Source organism: Achroia grisella, unplaced genomic scaffold (assembly GCF_030625045.1).
Source record: "Achroia grisella isolate CSIRO2021 unplaced genomic scaffold, CSIRO_AGI_Agris_v1 utg546, whole genome shotgun sequence".
NCBI lineage: Eukaryota > Metazoa > Arthropoda > Insecta > Lepidoptera > Pyralidae > Achroia > Achroia grisella.
This window is the reverse complement of record NW_026712931.1, coordinates 4,304,028-4,318,200: the sequence shown is the minus strand read 5'-3', so window position 1 is coordinate 4,318,200 and position 14,173 is coordinate 4,304,028. Positions and strand designations below refer to the sequence as shown.

Sequence of the window (14,173 nt, the reverse complement as noted above, 5' to 3'; positions counted from 1 at the left end):
GCAGCTCAGTACTATATTTGATTGTCTGACTGATATTTTTCTTTTGATATCCGTACCGTTCACCCGGAAATATTTAATAATTCGATGTATCATCTGAAGTAGTACTAAGAATTTGGCATTAATCAAGTTATTATTGCATGAATAAATTAAGATTTAAATTTAACAAATTTTCAAGGTTTGTATGCGTCATTTTCGACGTTAATAAGTTATAATCGATACTTTGACATACTCGTAGCTTATAGAGACTTTAATACAACAATTGGATTATTAAATATATGCTATTGTATTGGAGTTAAAGGCTGGTAGTTTTAAATGTATATATGTAGCTTCCATACTACATAAATTAATGCGTTAGATCAACCTAAAGTATACCGGTAACACGGTAAAAACAGGTAACTTTTGCGTTGCAAAAGCTAGTAGTACGTCTCTTCTACGTCGTTACATTATTGAAAGGGATAAAAAGCTCTGAATGATTTTATGTTTGCAAAGTGCTATTTTAATATAGTCTCCCTATTTATTTAGAGCTCATACATTTAGAGTAGACTGGACATAGGACCTCGACTAGATAGCAAAGAAATTTAGGCTGATTGAAGAGGTGATTAGGAAGTCTTGGTTCCGTTTCCATGTACCACATTCTATAGAAATTAACGATCATCTACCACGACGCCATTCAGTAATGTTTATGGGAAACATTGAACAAATATATTAAAGCAAAATATTATATGACAGAACAGATGCATATATCATTCGTGCGATAATCTACGCTTGAAAAAGGAAATCACTGAGGTAATAAATGTCTCTAAAATGTTATGCAGAGGGTACAGTTGATGTGCCGGTGCTGGCGGCGGCGTCGCGTCCGGGGTGTCAGACGGCGCGCCGCTATTTCTGGCGGGGTATTTGCGTCGCGACGCCACATCGCACCGCGCCTACACTACACGTGCCGTTTGCTGCTTGCACCGTGCGAAATGCTATTGTCATTGCGACCTTTATTATCATTTAACTTTGCTATTATAAATTTGTCACCGGACAACATCGGAATAGTCAGAGGTATTTTTTTAGATTATAGAAGGACGCATTCACCTGCGCTAATGTATAGAAGAACTCTAGAGGGGACATAGTAAAGAAGGATAGACGAGCTCAGTAGAAACGGCAATAGTTTCCTGAGGGGACCGCGTGAAGGGTGATTTGACCTGGGATATTCGTAGTAATGCAGTGACTAATACCATATATCTTACAAATCAAATCCTATATAAATTCTCTTAGACCCATTGTCAATAGTCGACGTCGTGGTGAAGGCAGCACTTGATATGCCTACATTTGGAAGAGTATATGTAAAATTAAACTGCGTGAGCATAGCTCTCAGTTTGCATAGCTTCCTAATTCGCAATAAATAGCATCAAAAATGTGGATATAACTTTTCATTAAATCAGTTTCTTTGTTTTTGCTTGAGGCATGAACAAAAACCGACACCAGTTCCATACTTTTATTGAAACTACGCGGCTTTATCCGTGCGGAACCAGAAGTTGTCTCCTGTTCCCGTATTTTTAAAAACTCTTGACAGATATCTATCGTGCGGAACTTTTGTATATAAATGTTAAGTTTGTATAGTTGAGTTTTTGAGATGTTTGGGAGTAGTGTAATAGGCGCCAGCTGTCTTGCTATTGAGAGAAACAGATATTGTTTAGGGGAATGGTAGGTAATATCAAAATAGTATTTTTATAAAAAAGGAGCAAATTTTCAGACATCTATCGAATTGGTACAGTATCATTAATAGTAGTTATATAAATATAAGTTTTTATGTGAACGAATATACTGTATGTTCATGTAAATTCCCATTTCTTATGTCCAATGTGCAAACTTTATGATAAATGAGTGTGTCGTAGCCAATATTTTTACTCTACAGTTCTACAGAGTAGTGTAACGCTACTAAAATAAAATAAATGCTTTTAATATAAAATTTGTCGGCCAACATCAAAAGTTGGTGGCTATTTTAATTAGCCCACTCACTGCTGAAAATAAAAACACGGTTAAGAAATATAATTAATGTGTAAGTAAAAGAGCTAGATGCTACGGGAGATTCAAATATGTCGGGGGAAATGTGGACAAATAGAAATCAATATGAGTTGTTATACTTTGTTAATCTATTTCCTTTTAATCCACTTTATGGGTCTGGCTCGCGTAAGTACACCGTGGAGATTTTTTGTGGGTAAGAATCCCACACACCCTCATCAGCCTTACGACGGATGGACTGCCTTTTGAAGATTTTTCCAAACATTAAAAAAAGGTAATTTATTTAATTTGCGAATGCAATTACAGTTATAGTTTGTTTATTTTAGTGTCATATATTTTTACTATTGATTTGATTGACTAGTATTTACTCAAATAGAATATCCTAGGAGGTATCCAGATAAGAGCTTAAAAGAAAGTCTAGGTGGAAGATTCTTGCAGTGGAACAAATTACAGTAAAACCTTATGACACTGAATTAAAATTAAATACGTAATCGATGGTAATCTACTATTCTGTAGGTTTTTTCCAACTTGGTTATAGACGGGGTCGTGTCCTATTTATACGATCGACAACGCATTGAATGGAATAGGATTTTTCCGTTCTAACTCTAGTCCAGACATATGTAGCTACGATAATACGATTGACAATCAAATTCAGTCGTGACAACCATACCTACTAAAAACGTAGGTACTTGTATCTTATAATCAGAATTCGTACAGAATTATACCTTTTACTTATCTAGTAAAATAAGTAAAATATATAAAGTTCTGATTTGTAAGATGTGTTTCGGTTGAATGGTAAGATAAGGCTGTGAAATTACAGTCCACCGGTATGGCAACGCATGAGTGGTTGCCACGGATGTCACGTGATAGAAGATGGTTACCACTTACCATTAGGCCAGGTTGGAACTTAGAAATTGCAATTGCAAGCTAAATCATACAGTTCTTAATTGCAACTTTGGAACTGTTCATATTTAAACACGTACTTACATTTAATCTGATTCAAATGCAAATCAGTTAGAAATTACGCGACAATTAAATCACAAATATACATTAATTTACAACATATGAAGCAGTGCTATCAGTCTATGTTAATCCCATAATGAAATTTAAGACAATTCACTATGGTGAAACACAAACAAGCTGGTGTGGCAAGAGAAATTGTACAAACAATAAATATTACTCGTATTATAAGCTAATCAGTGTAATTAAGATCGTGCACGTATCACATGAAGGTGTGATCCGACTGCTGTAAGTACATTAAATTCGGTTAATTTAACACATGGACAAGCGACTCTGTGCATACTAATAATAAAGAGGAAAGTCTTGATTTTCATGGTTGTATGGAATTCAAAAACACTTCATCATCATCATCATCGCAGCCCGGAAGACGTCCACTGCTGGACATAGGCCTCCCCCAAAGATCTCCACGACGATCGGTCCTGCGCTAAAACACTTGATCGATTTAAAAAATCTTAAATAAGAAAATAATATATTAAACCCGTAATTTAAATACTATCTAAACCAAACTTATTGGATTACATTAGTAAATTATTTCACAGTCATGTCATACGTAGTACAAAAAAAACAGTACGAGGATCCTCTTACAGATACAAGACTTTTGTAAGAAAACATTTTCAACCTCATACAAGTTTATATGAATTAAACACCTCAGAAAATCGGTTAAAATACTATGACGTATGAGGTTAAAAAGCCAAGTTTTTTTTTATTTTTACTTACATTTCTTGTGCTTTAAGTTTCAAGTATTTAAAAACATGCAAGTCTACATACAACGCTGGTAATTGCTATGAACTCAAAAGATATGTCTGGATACAGTATCGTCTGCTCTACCATTATCACTATATTGTGAATAATCAAATAATAAAACTACTTCGACTGGTTCTATTCCGGAAGGGAATGAAGACCGGTCCTGGACAATATGCGGAAGATACAATAGTTGCCTGTCACTAAGGGGAATTGCTTTGCTCTCACCATAACGAGTCTCAAAGTATTGACGACCATCAGGCACAACAATAAGTGAAACCCGTGTTTGATGAGACTGACGTGAATTAGAACAACCAAATGCCGCTACGACCCTTGTTAATCGAATTATGACAGATGTCCCCGAATTTCCGATTTCAAAACTAAGATATTATGTATTCACCAGTACAGTTTACAAGAAGTAGGTTATGTTAAAAAAAACTATCAATAAAATAAAGATATTCTCATGACATTTAAATCCAGATGAAATGCACAGAGGCATAAGACATATGTACAAAACAAGCACTGTATATTTTGGCATACAATTACTCAATATAGCACATCCTATTCAGTGAGACGCGCAATAGAAATATAATTTAAACATTTGATTCGTATGCTCGTAGATACGAGTACAAATAGAAGTGCTAGCTGATATTGCGCAAAAATCATTGTGAATTCTCGCAATTAATGATTGCTGTTAAATTGTATTAATATTGAAATAAAATTTAATTGCGATGAAAATATATGAAACAGTGCTTTAACATAATGAAGATAAATAATGTTCCATACCATTACTAAAGGTGCCTCTTTAATAAAGGCAGCGCATCTGTATGACATGAAGGGTCGGACCGCGAGGGTCATTACAAAGCCATGCTCGTCTTTAAATTATATTTCTAGGGCAAATTCAAGGACTTTCGCTGTTCGGAGTGCTTATTTGTAATATATATTTTAAATTTTAATGAGTTTACCGATGATTCTTAATAGCTTATTACCTATATAGGTGCCAATACAGTTAATTTAAACCATATGTCATTTGTCTTTTTCAGTGTAGTATAGTTTCAATAGAAAAAATAATGAAAATTTATGGTGAAATGTCTGTGTTAAGGAATCTTGTACGAAACTAATATGTATATATTATTTATTTACTATTTAGATTTTGAGTTCGTTAATAAGATGGAAAGACAGTTATATAAATGTAGTGTTGAATGCAATTTTGTTATCAAAGAAGAACTTTGTAGATAGACGTAGTCATCATTTTATATTCACACACTGTTTTGCGGTATAAATGGTGAGATACTCAATAACAGTGAAATTACTGGGTGTTTTACAATTCAGCGCGATCAATCGCTTATATAAGAATCCATATATCATTGAACAAGTGCAAAATAAGTATGTTTTCAAATTTTTATACACAAACAGTGAAAATGATTCGAAATGCTACGAAACCTAATGATTACAGTTCTACGAATTTACAATAGACATCAATGTGACAATAGAGATCTAAAGTATTAACAGCCAACGTATAAGAATGATGATATAAACAGGGAACTAATATTCCTAAATAAACTTACGATGCATTCGCCTCTGGTATGATGTCATCGGCAACCACGTAGATCATAGCGCCGGCTGCGAAGGCTAGCGCGTAGGGAAGTGCTGGCTGGGCTGCTGCCACCGCTACGGCGCCCAACACTCCAAATACAGGCTCCACCATGCCTGATAACTGGCCGTACCTTGTAACAATACATACATACATTATACTAAAGGAAATGTGTCTTGCTCTTGTTTGATTACTATAAATTACATACATACAACGTGGTAATTGTATTCATACTAAATCATATAAAGTTGAACATATATATGAAAAGAGCAGAAGTCAAAATTCATGCACGTTGTTCGTAATTGGATCTAAGATTCCTAATGTAACCAGTAGAAAAAAAAATTACAATTTAAAACTGGTTAAAATTAAACAAAATTAATTTAATTGCAATCTTAAACAGTGGGTGTGATTTTTAGAATAGTAGGTAGGTATGTTATCCAGTAAAGGTATGGTAATCCACATTATTTAAAGTGCTTATGAGTAAAATATACTCATAAGCATAATAAAGATTATTATATATCTTGATCTGTTAAGAATTATTCGGTGACACGCTATTATGGCAAGTTTATTTTTTTGTCACTGCATTCAGTAATTCACTTTGGATATAACTATGAATGTACCTGCACTACAATAGTCTACACAACAAAAACGGAGTAAAAAGTGCTAGAAATTTGACCATTAATACTTCCATTAGGAAAGTATTGCCATTTCTAGGTTGCGAACCGAAAAGTAACACGGAACCCTCATAACATTTTCCGTCCATCTGATAGCGTTATAATTCAGAAAATTCTATGAGTTTTAAAATTATGAGATAGGATATACGATTCATACTCATCTTTAAGTATTTCATTTTAATTAAGATAATACAATTGATAATTAATTTTGGCTTCTTTTAAGAGGGCCAAAGGTAATTTAAAATAAATGAGGTGTTACATAAAAGGCGTTTTAAGAACACTTTTTTGTTCGTAACAACATATTTGTAAATTAAACATAGTTGAAAATGAGCATTTATAAATACAAATGTATACTTGACCGTGTATACTTATTTATATTGAGTACTGTTTTGTAGCTTTAACTTTTATTCTACATAATCTTGTTTGAAAAAAGCTCAAAAAATTCATTAAAATGGGTAGAGGAAAATAATCAATGATGGTAGTCGCTACTAATTTTTAAAAACGTAACTATAAATTTTAACAAGAATGGCAGTCGGTCTTATGCTTTCAATATTACTAAGTAACGAATAAAAGCTGACAGCTTTTTAACTATCGTTTCGATGAGGCTAGCACTCGCATATTTGCGGATTGGGTTCCATGTGTCTATATCGCATAAATCATTATCACTACAGTAATACCTAAATATAAAGTAAGAATCAGCATTTACAAATGAAACCACACGAAATATGAATCAAAGAAACTTAAACGCAAGATTTAGAAGAATATATTAATCTTACGACTTTTTGAGTAGGTCCTGCTTCTTTGTTGTTGAGAACTACGTCAAATCTTTCAATAAATTACAAAGAAGCTATTATATCGTTGATAATTATAGAAATCAATATTTCGACTGTAGATAGTTTAAATATAATATAAAAAATATATATTTATGTAAGTACAATACAACTTACAACCTTACAATCTTAGCATAACTAAGTTATTAGATGTAAAAGTATGCCAAAATAAGAGAAACAATTTTCGGGCATTTTTCAACTATTACGGTTTCATACGACAGCAGGCGATTATTGTGTAACTTACATAAATAATTTCAAATGTACATATGTTAATAGTTTTCATTGAAATACGAACGTTTTGAGGTCAAAAGTTCATGTATAAATAGAAGTTATTCAATAACAAAGCTGTTAATTAGATAAATCTTTCGGAATCAAGCGCATATTAAAAATGTGGTTGCAGTCACCCATATCCATTATCAGAGACCATAATTAGGATTCAAAGTATTAGATGAAGTATGTGGTGCAGTAAATTATATTCAAATAAATCCTGAACTATTTTGTAAAGAGAAATCGTCGAAAGAGATTATTATCATCAGATGATTTTCATTACTTTATGTTCATTAGTTTAGTTTATAACTATTTCTAGCATATGCGTTAGAATCAACTAGCCAGATAGACTTCGCTCAAAACTATTAAGTTCTATATATATTTATAAATGAACATTACATTACTCGATTAGGATATTCTACCTTCGAAATCATATAATGAGATTGACACGGTGGTGAATGATATAGTAAGATGTAGAAGTAAATATACGTGGTGGTTAAGTACCAATCGGCTGTTGCTTTCAGCGCTGCGGAACTTCAAAAGGGCCTCGTGTCTAAAACGCCGATCACTGAGTTAAGTATCAGTGTGTTGTTAATTTTCACGTGTCCGGGTAGCGCGGGGTGGCGGGGTGCGACGTGCGGTACGATGCCGAAAGAGCCCGCTAACGAATTGTTTTGGTGAAAGTGCGGGCCGGTGCCGCGACCACATTCCGATGAACTGGTCGAGGAGCCGCCGCTGTGGGAAACGCCGCCAGGGCCACCCCACACGACGAGCCGCAGCCCATACCTGGCGGCCGCTGCTGTCGTCCAGCCTCACATACCACTCTCCACTGTACTATCACATTTTCAATACAAGCCACTTAGATAACAACTCTTTCTAATAAATGCCTCTGAAGTAGAAGTTTCCTTTACAGTACATCATGCGTACGCGCGTGACATACTGAAAAGGAAAAATAACTATATAAACACATACATTTAAATCATATGTTTACATATTTCACCAGGGTAGATTTTATACACAATTTTTCTGAGTGCCACTTCCGCGTTACTTACGTCTACCACCAAACAGCCAGCTTCATAGGTAAGATGTCTTTCTAATTCAAGAGCGAGATATGGGAGTGTAATTACGAGGGTACAGAGACGTGATACCTTAGTGATTAGACATGTAGAGAAACCACAGGCGTCATATGATTAGGTGATATCCTTGGTGCTATTTATGTATAACGAGACTGTTGTCACTTTCCATCAACTTGTTTGCTACTTTAGTTACATAAAATAAACGGACTACTCGTGAATTAGTACGGTTGTGCTTAGTATGATCAAAGTATTCGATTCCTTGGTGCTGGTATACAAGGGACGGTAGGCCGACACGACGGTGTCGGCGCGAAGGCGATGGCTTTGCAGTGACAGCGCGGGACGTGATGTTATGTTATCGCATGCATTATTCAGCGGGTGGCGAAAGCGGCAATTTGCGACAATATCCACCGATTCGGAGAATCGTCGACTGTTGAGCCGCCGACAAGCAGTAAAACAGGATGCCCGTCACTTAATACCCACATGAATTTAAATAAAAGCTCAAAAGAACAACATATATAGTCTAATTAAAATTTGAAAATAGACAATTAAATATATTGTCAGTATATATAATATAGTATATCTTTATACCCGTAATTTTAGATTTCTAGCTCCATATAGCTGTGTACGGTGTACTAAAAAATATTATCCGTTTAAGGACATTCAGCTGACCTTAAATATGCAAATTCCATGGTAATACGACATAAATCATAATTTCTTTTTTATGTATTATAAATTATTTGGAATGTATAATGCAGTAATTAACAATGGCAAATATACAGGTACCAATAGTGAATTTTCAATGTGTATTTGATACTGAAGGAAAATTCAAGTGTTAGTGAATGGCCTTTAGTGACTGAATACGCGAAGGAGTAAATACGACTCAGTGGTGGTAATTTTCATCTACTTATTTCTGTTACCAAGCAGCTTTTAAGATCTGTTATTGATGAAAAATTATGACGATAAAGCAGTAAAATTACAGAATATAAGGAATGCCATCTGAGTTCAGAATAGCAAAACAAGTACGATATCGCGGTCGTTACATGTTAACGGTTACCACATACCAACAGCTTGTTTGCCATTCATCCATCCATCCAGTTACATAAAAAAAATATTCTGATTTCGTTTCATTCTAACTAAAATATGTAAATAAATGAATAACATCTCGCTAAAATGCTCCCATATTTCCTATTTATAGAGTGAGAATTGCCAAAATCACATATGTGGCAAGAATTTCACAAAAAAAAAACGGTTTTTTAATTATAAATTAATAGTTCCGTAGTTTAAATAGTTTTTTACGAGTACAAAAGAAGTCATGGCATTGCATCTTCCCACTAGAAACACGCCCGCATAGTCAGACAGGGCTACTTATATACTTTACGCAAAAAAATAAAGCTAGTCATTAACATAATTCAGTCTGTGTTTGACCATGCCAAATACTTACCGCTAAAAAACGTAGTCACTGTTTTCGTACAGACTTTGTCTATTAAAGGTATTCTTTGATATTAGACTTAATATTTTACACTTGTGTGCCCCAATAGTGATTTCATATGTACGCGAACTACATGCAATTACAACTCAAATACGTTATATAACTTTTAATGTATTAATTCCAGTAATGAAACCAAAACTTCCAAGTTAATGAATACATATAAGTAGCAACTTTTTCTGTAGGTCGTTTGTTTTTCTATGAACTCGTAAATGATAATTATAATAGCGCTATTATATCCGCAAAATAATTATTTACATTAAATTGATATTACTGCCTTTTTTAAAGTGGATAATTGTAATGGCAAATAAGCATTACTGCCAACTTGATGTAAAACAGCAACGGTAGTATATATGAAGAGCGCCAATGACATTGCAATAAGTACTGTTACGGTTTTGTTACCGTTTATGTGTTGCCATTGCAGACAACCAAAGTGTTAAGCCTCCATACTCTATAATTTCTCTGGCATATCTCATGCTTAAATCGGGCCACAGCTGGAAAGTATACACTATCCGCACAATTAGGTAAGACAAGGTTACCCTTGTCTTACCTAATTATGCGGACAGTACACATGTACACAAAGTAGTACAAATGTCTCCACAAGACGATACCTAGTTTGTTTTTCTTAAAATTTATCTAAGAATCAGCATCTCATACGTATCTCAATTAAATCCATTTCACGGTTGTAAGATGAACGTGTGTTTGCTTTTCTTACCATTACTAGTTATTTAAAATTATTTTAATATAGATATATCTCCCCTGAAAAGTTTTATTATGGTTATAGGAATTAGCAACCGAAGTAGAAGGAAATTACAGAAATGATTATAGATTATGACTAGGTAGTCGAATGTTCAAGCCTCGAGCTTATTCGCCTGATACTAGTTTTTTTTTTTATAATAAGAACGTCACAAATACATTTCAAAGTCATTGATCAAAGAGGCAGTGGATTGAGCAGACTAGGAAGGTGTTCGAGAAGATTAGGCGCGGCAACGACGCAATATGCGCACCACAAACCGGCCACGATTGCGCACAACAGCGCCATCAAGGCTGGCAGCGCCTTCCGCGACCGCTTCTTCGGGGCCCGTGTTGCGGCTACGGCAGCTGCGGTCGCAGCGTTGCTCTCTCGATTTAATTATTTAACTGTGAAGGCCGATTGCCCGAGGCGGGCGGTGCGCTGCGACTGGTCGAACGGGTGCGGTCCGGAAGAAGGCGCAGACAGCGCGCCGCCGACCGCTCGCCGCACATACCACCAGACTCTGCGGCACCGCAACGACACATCGCACACAGAGCTCTCGCAACGCTAAAATTTCGAAATAGACGACTTTCTCGGCACCAGTTAGCAATGGTTAACTGACCACATAACTTCGATTGTGACGAGAGCGGCCCCTACGACGCGCTCTTTCACAAGTCTCACTGACTCGCCACACCAACTGGCGTCGTCATACCAATGGCTACAATACAGACATTGTTCATACAATATTACTCAGACTGAGGGCCTCAATATAGATATAACAAATATACGATTCTAATTCAAATTACCTCTGAGTAGTTGACTAAGCAAATGGCGCCAGTGGCGGCACGCTGATATGGGCAAGAAAAAAGATATTATACAAAATTACATGTAGTTATTAGATTAGTACACGAATTGAATAAGTTGTCTAACGAATGAGGCACCTATATGGTGCTTATGCGTGATGTTTTCTACGTCACTATGAGTCATGTGCGCATGCGGTGAGAAACGTCGACTAGACGCATTGTCTACAACAATGGATCAGTACACTACCTGATCTGATTATGTCATATCGCGGAACAAAAAACTAATGTGAACTATTCAATTCAGTACAAAAAGACATGAAATATTTATCGATTAGACTATGGCAACCAATGTTATATATCATTCAATAGGTATAAGTAAATCGATGTGGAAAGGTTAGGTATTGAAATTCGATTACATAACATTGTATTTTATATACCTATCTATTATCTTACGCATTATTTCTATTTGAGAAACCAAATGCTACACGCCGTTACTACATTCTTACATCAGTCAATTCAAATTATGTGTGTTTCTAATCTATTATACAATAATAACCAGAGTATAGATTCCAGTGAAGTTGGATCTACGCTACGGTTTTCGGAAACTGAGATAAGCAATCCGTACCTAATATTATAAATTTTTTCACGATTATTTACCTTTTCACGACTAAACAGCTCAACGGATAGTAATGTCATTTGACATGAAGATATACTGTATTATGAGAACAGACATTTTATGGAAAAAAATTCAGACGTAGTCGCGGGTAATGTACACTGTGGAAATAAAAGTCAATAAAATTATTATTATTTCTTTTGAAAGTCGCAGAAAGAGTTAATTCGATAAAGGACCAATTAAAAAACAATTTATGCAATTTTGTACTCTTGGTTGTTATTGTGCTTATGTACATCATACACATATGGCATCTCCAAATAGTACAAAATTTCAAAAATGACACGGAGCAATGTAACATTGTATAGTGACAACAATAGTACAACTGGAAGATATTACGTAGGGTATAAATGTATGTATACCTAATTTGTAAGGTAACTTACAAGTAAGTATATAAACGTAATTACGTTTATATACTTACTTTAATTTTCAGAGCTATTATAAAAAATAGTATAGCTACATATTATATAGACCCCTCATCCCTAAAACTAGCCATTAAGAAGTAGGTAGAGAAGTAACAATAATATCGGGTAATCTAAATAATTAAATAAAATAAAAAAAATTGAATTATTCATGGCAATAATTAAAAGTTATTTAATAAATATTATAAGACTTATAAGTAAATGTTATGGAACACTTTACGAACGATTTTATATTCAAATGGGATGAATGGAGCACGTGGTATCAGAGAATGTTTACAATACGTTATAGGGAATGAAATTATCTTTGCAATAATTTCAAATAATTATTTGCATAAACAAAACTTCTTTGTCACTTTGACTACCCCGTTGGGTCTGCGCGCACATCGCGGAATGCAAGACGGGTGCACACATTGTGCGGACATTTATTTTCTTGTTCGTATGGACGCGGTCGGTTGCCTGCCGATGCACGCTTGTTCCTACGGAATCCAATGCATTTGTTTTTCGAATGAACACGGCTGTTGACATATCCGCGCGCATCCGCTCCGATGTGCTCGGATGCTCGCCGACTCGCCCTCTTTGATGTAAACCATGCATTAAGACTTCAACGTCAATAATAAGGTCAATAATTTGCATCTTTTCAATTCAAACAAGTTAACCAGTTATATTTTTAGAAAATTAAAATGTATGTTTCAATTTGGGCTAAAAAGGTGTGTATGAAACAACTCTTTGTAGAAAAGAGTACTTTAATAAAAGATTGTATAAATTATTATTACATAGTATAAAATAAAGTCGCTGTCGATGTGCTCAAATCTTTAAAATTACGCAACGGATTTCGAAGCGGTTTTTTTTAAATAGATAAAGTGATTGTATAGGAAGGTTTATATATATAATATAAGTATACCCGGGCGAAGCCGGGTCGAGTAGCTAGTAGGATATAAGGATTTTATTTGTTCCAAGCAGGTTTTAGATTCTGCAACATGTTTCAGTCAAATACTAGGCTATGAAGTAGTAAGAAAAGAATTCTATACTTAATTTGACTTATTCTTAACTGAATTGAATCTTTCAAAGAAAATGTGTCGAGTCCTGTGGAATGTGGTTTCTACCACCCTATATTTGTATGTATGAGAAGGCTGCAAACGCTTTCCCGGTGATGGAGGGGGGTGGGGGAGAGGGGGGGGGGGGGTCGCGAGGCGGCGACGGTGCGCAAGTCGGCGAGGGCACTTCTTGCCCGGGCTGCATTCCTCGCTCCTTGCATTCCGCACTGCAGACCTACTATTACTCACGGCTTTCGTACTCTATAACACTTGCATTAAACTTACTCGCTTGGGGATTTCCAACCATCCAATTTAAGTAAAGGACTTTAATATCTTAATATACATATTAACATTATGGTCGCTTATATACAGACCATTAACGATTTAAGATTTCATAAAAGCTTTTATGAACTACAATAAACGTTATATCATATAAAACAAGTTTCAACTAATAAATATAGTTTGTACATGGAATTTATTCATTAACAGAAGAAGTTTAGTGTAAACTGAGGGTTTAGAGATAGGGCTTGTGACCGAACGCCGCGAGTGCAGGGTGGCGCAGCGAGACGAGGTCGTTGTTCGACTCCCGCCCTCCTCCGCGTCAGGATTCCCACTCGAGCGCATTCCTATCGCTTCCACATAAATACGGACCACGCCACAACACACGAAAATGTAGAGGTGCCATATATGGAAAATATATACGGAAAATTCATATTTTATTAATGAATAAGCATAGGGCAGTAAAATTAAGCCTGACCGTAAGCAACAGACGAAGCAGTTGATCCTATTGTAAAATAGTGCCTTTATTCTATA

The 14,173-nt window shown here is 35.3% G+C and overlaps 1 protein-coding gene across 1 annotated transcript in view; it reads right to left on the bottom strand.

Moving 5' to 3' along the window:
* The window catches only part of LOC131848131 (zinc transporter ZIP11), a 56,914-nt gene that overhangs the window by 7,025 nt on the left and 35,716 nt on the right, over positions 1–14,173 (bottom strand). The window contains exon 6 of the mRNA XM_059197895.1: positions 5,340–5,498. Within this exon, the coding sequence (XP_059053878.1) occupies positions 5,340–5,498 (159 nt within the window). The remainder of the gene's footprint in view (positions 1–5,339; positions 5,499–14,173) is intronic.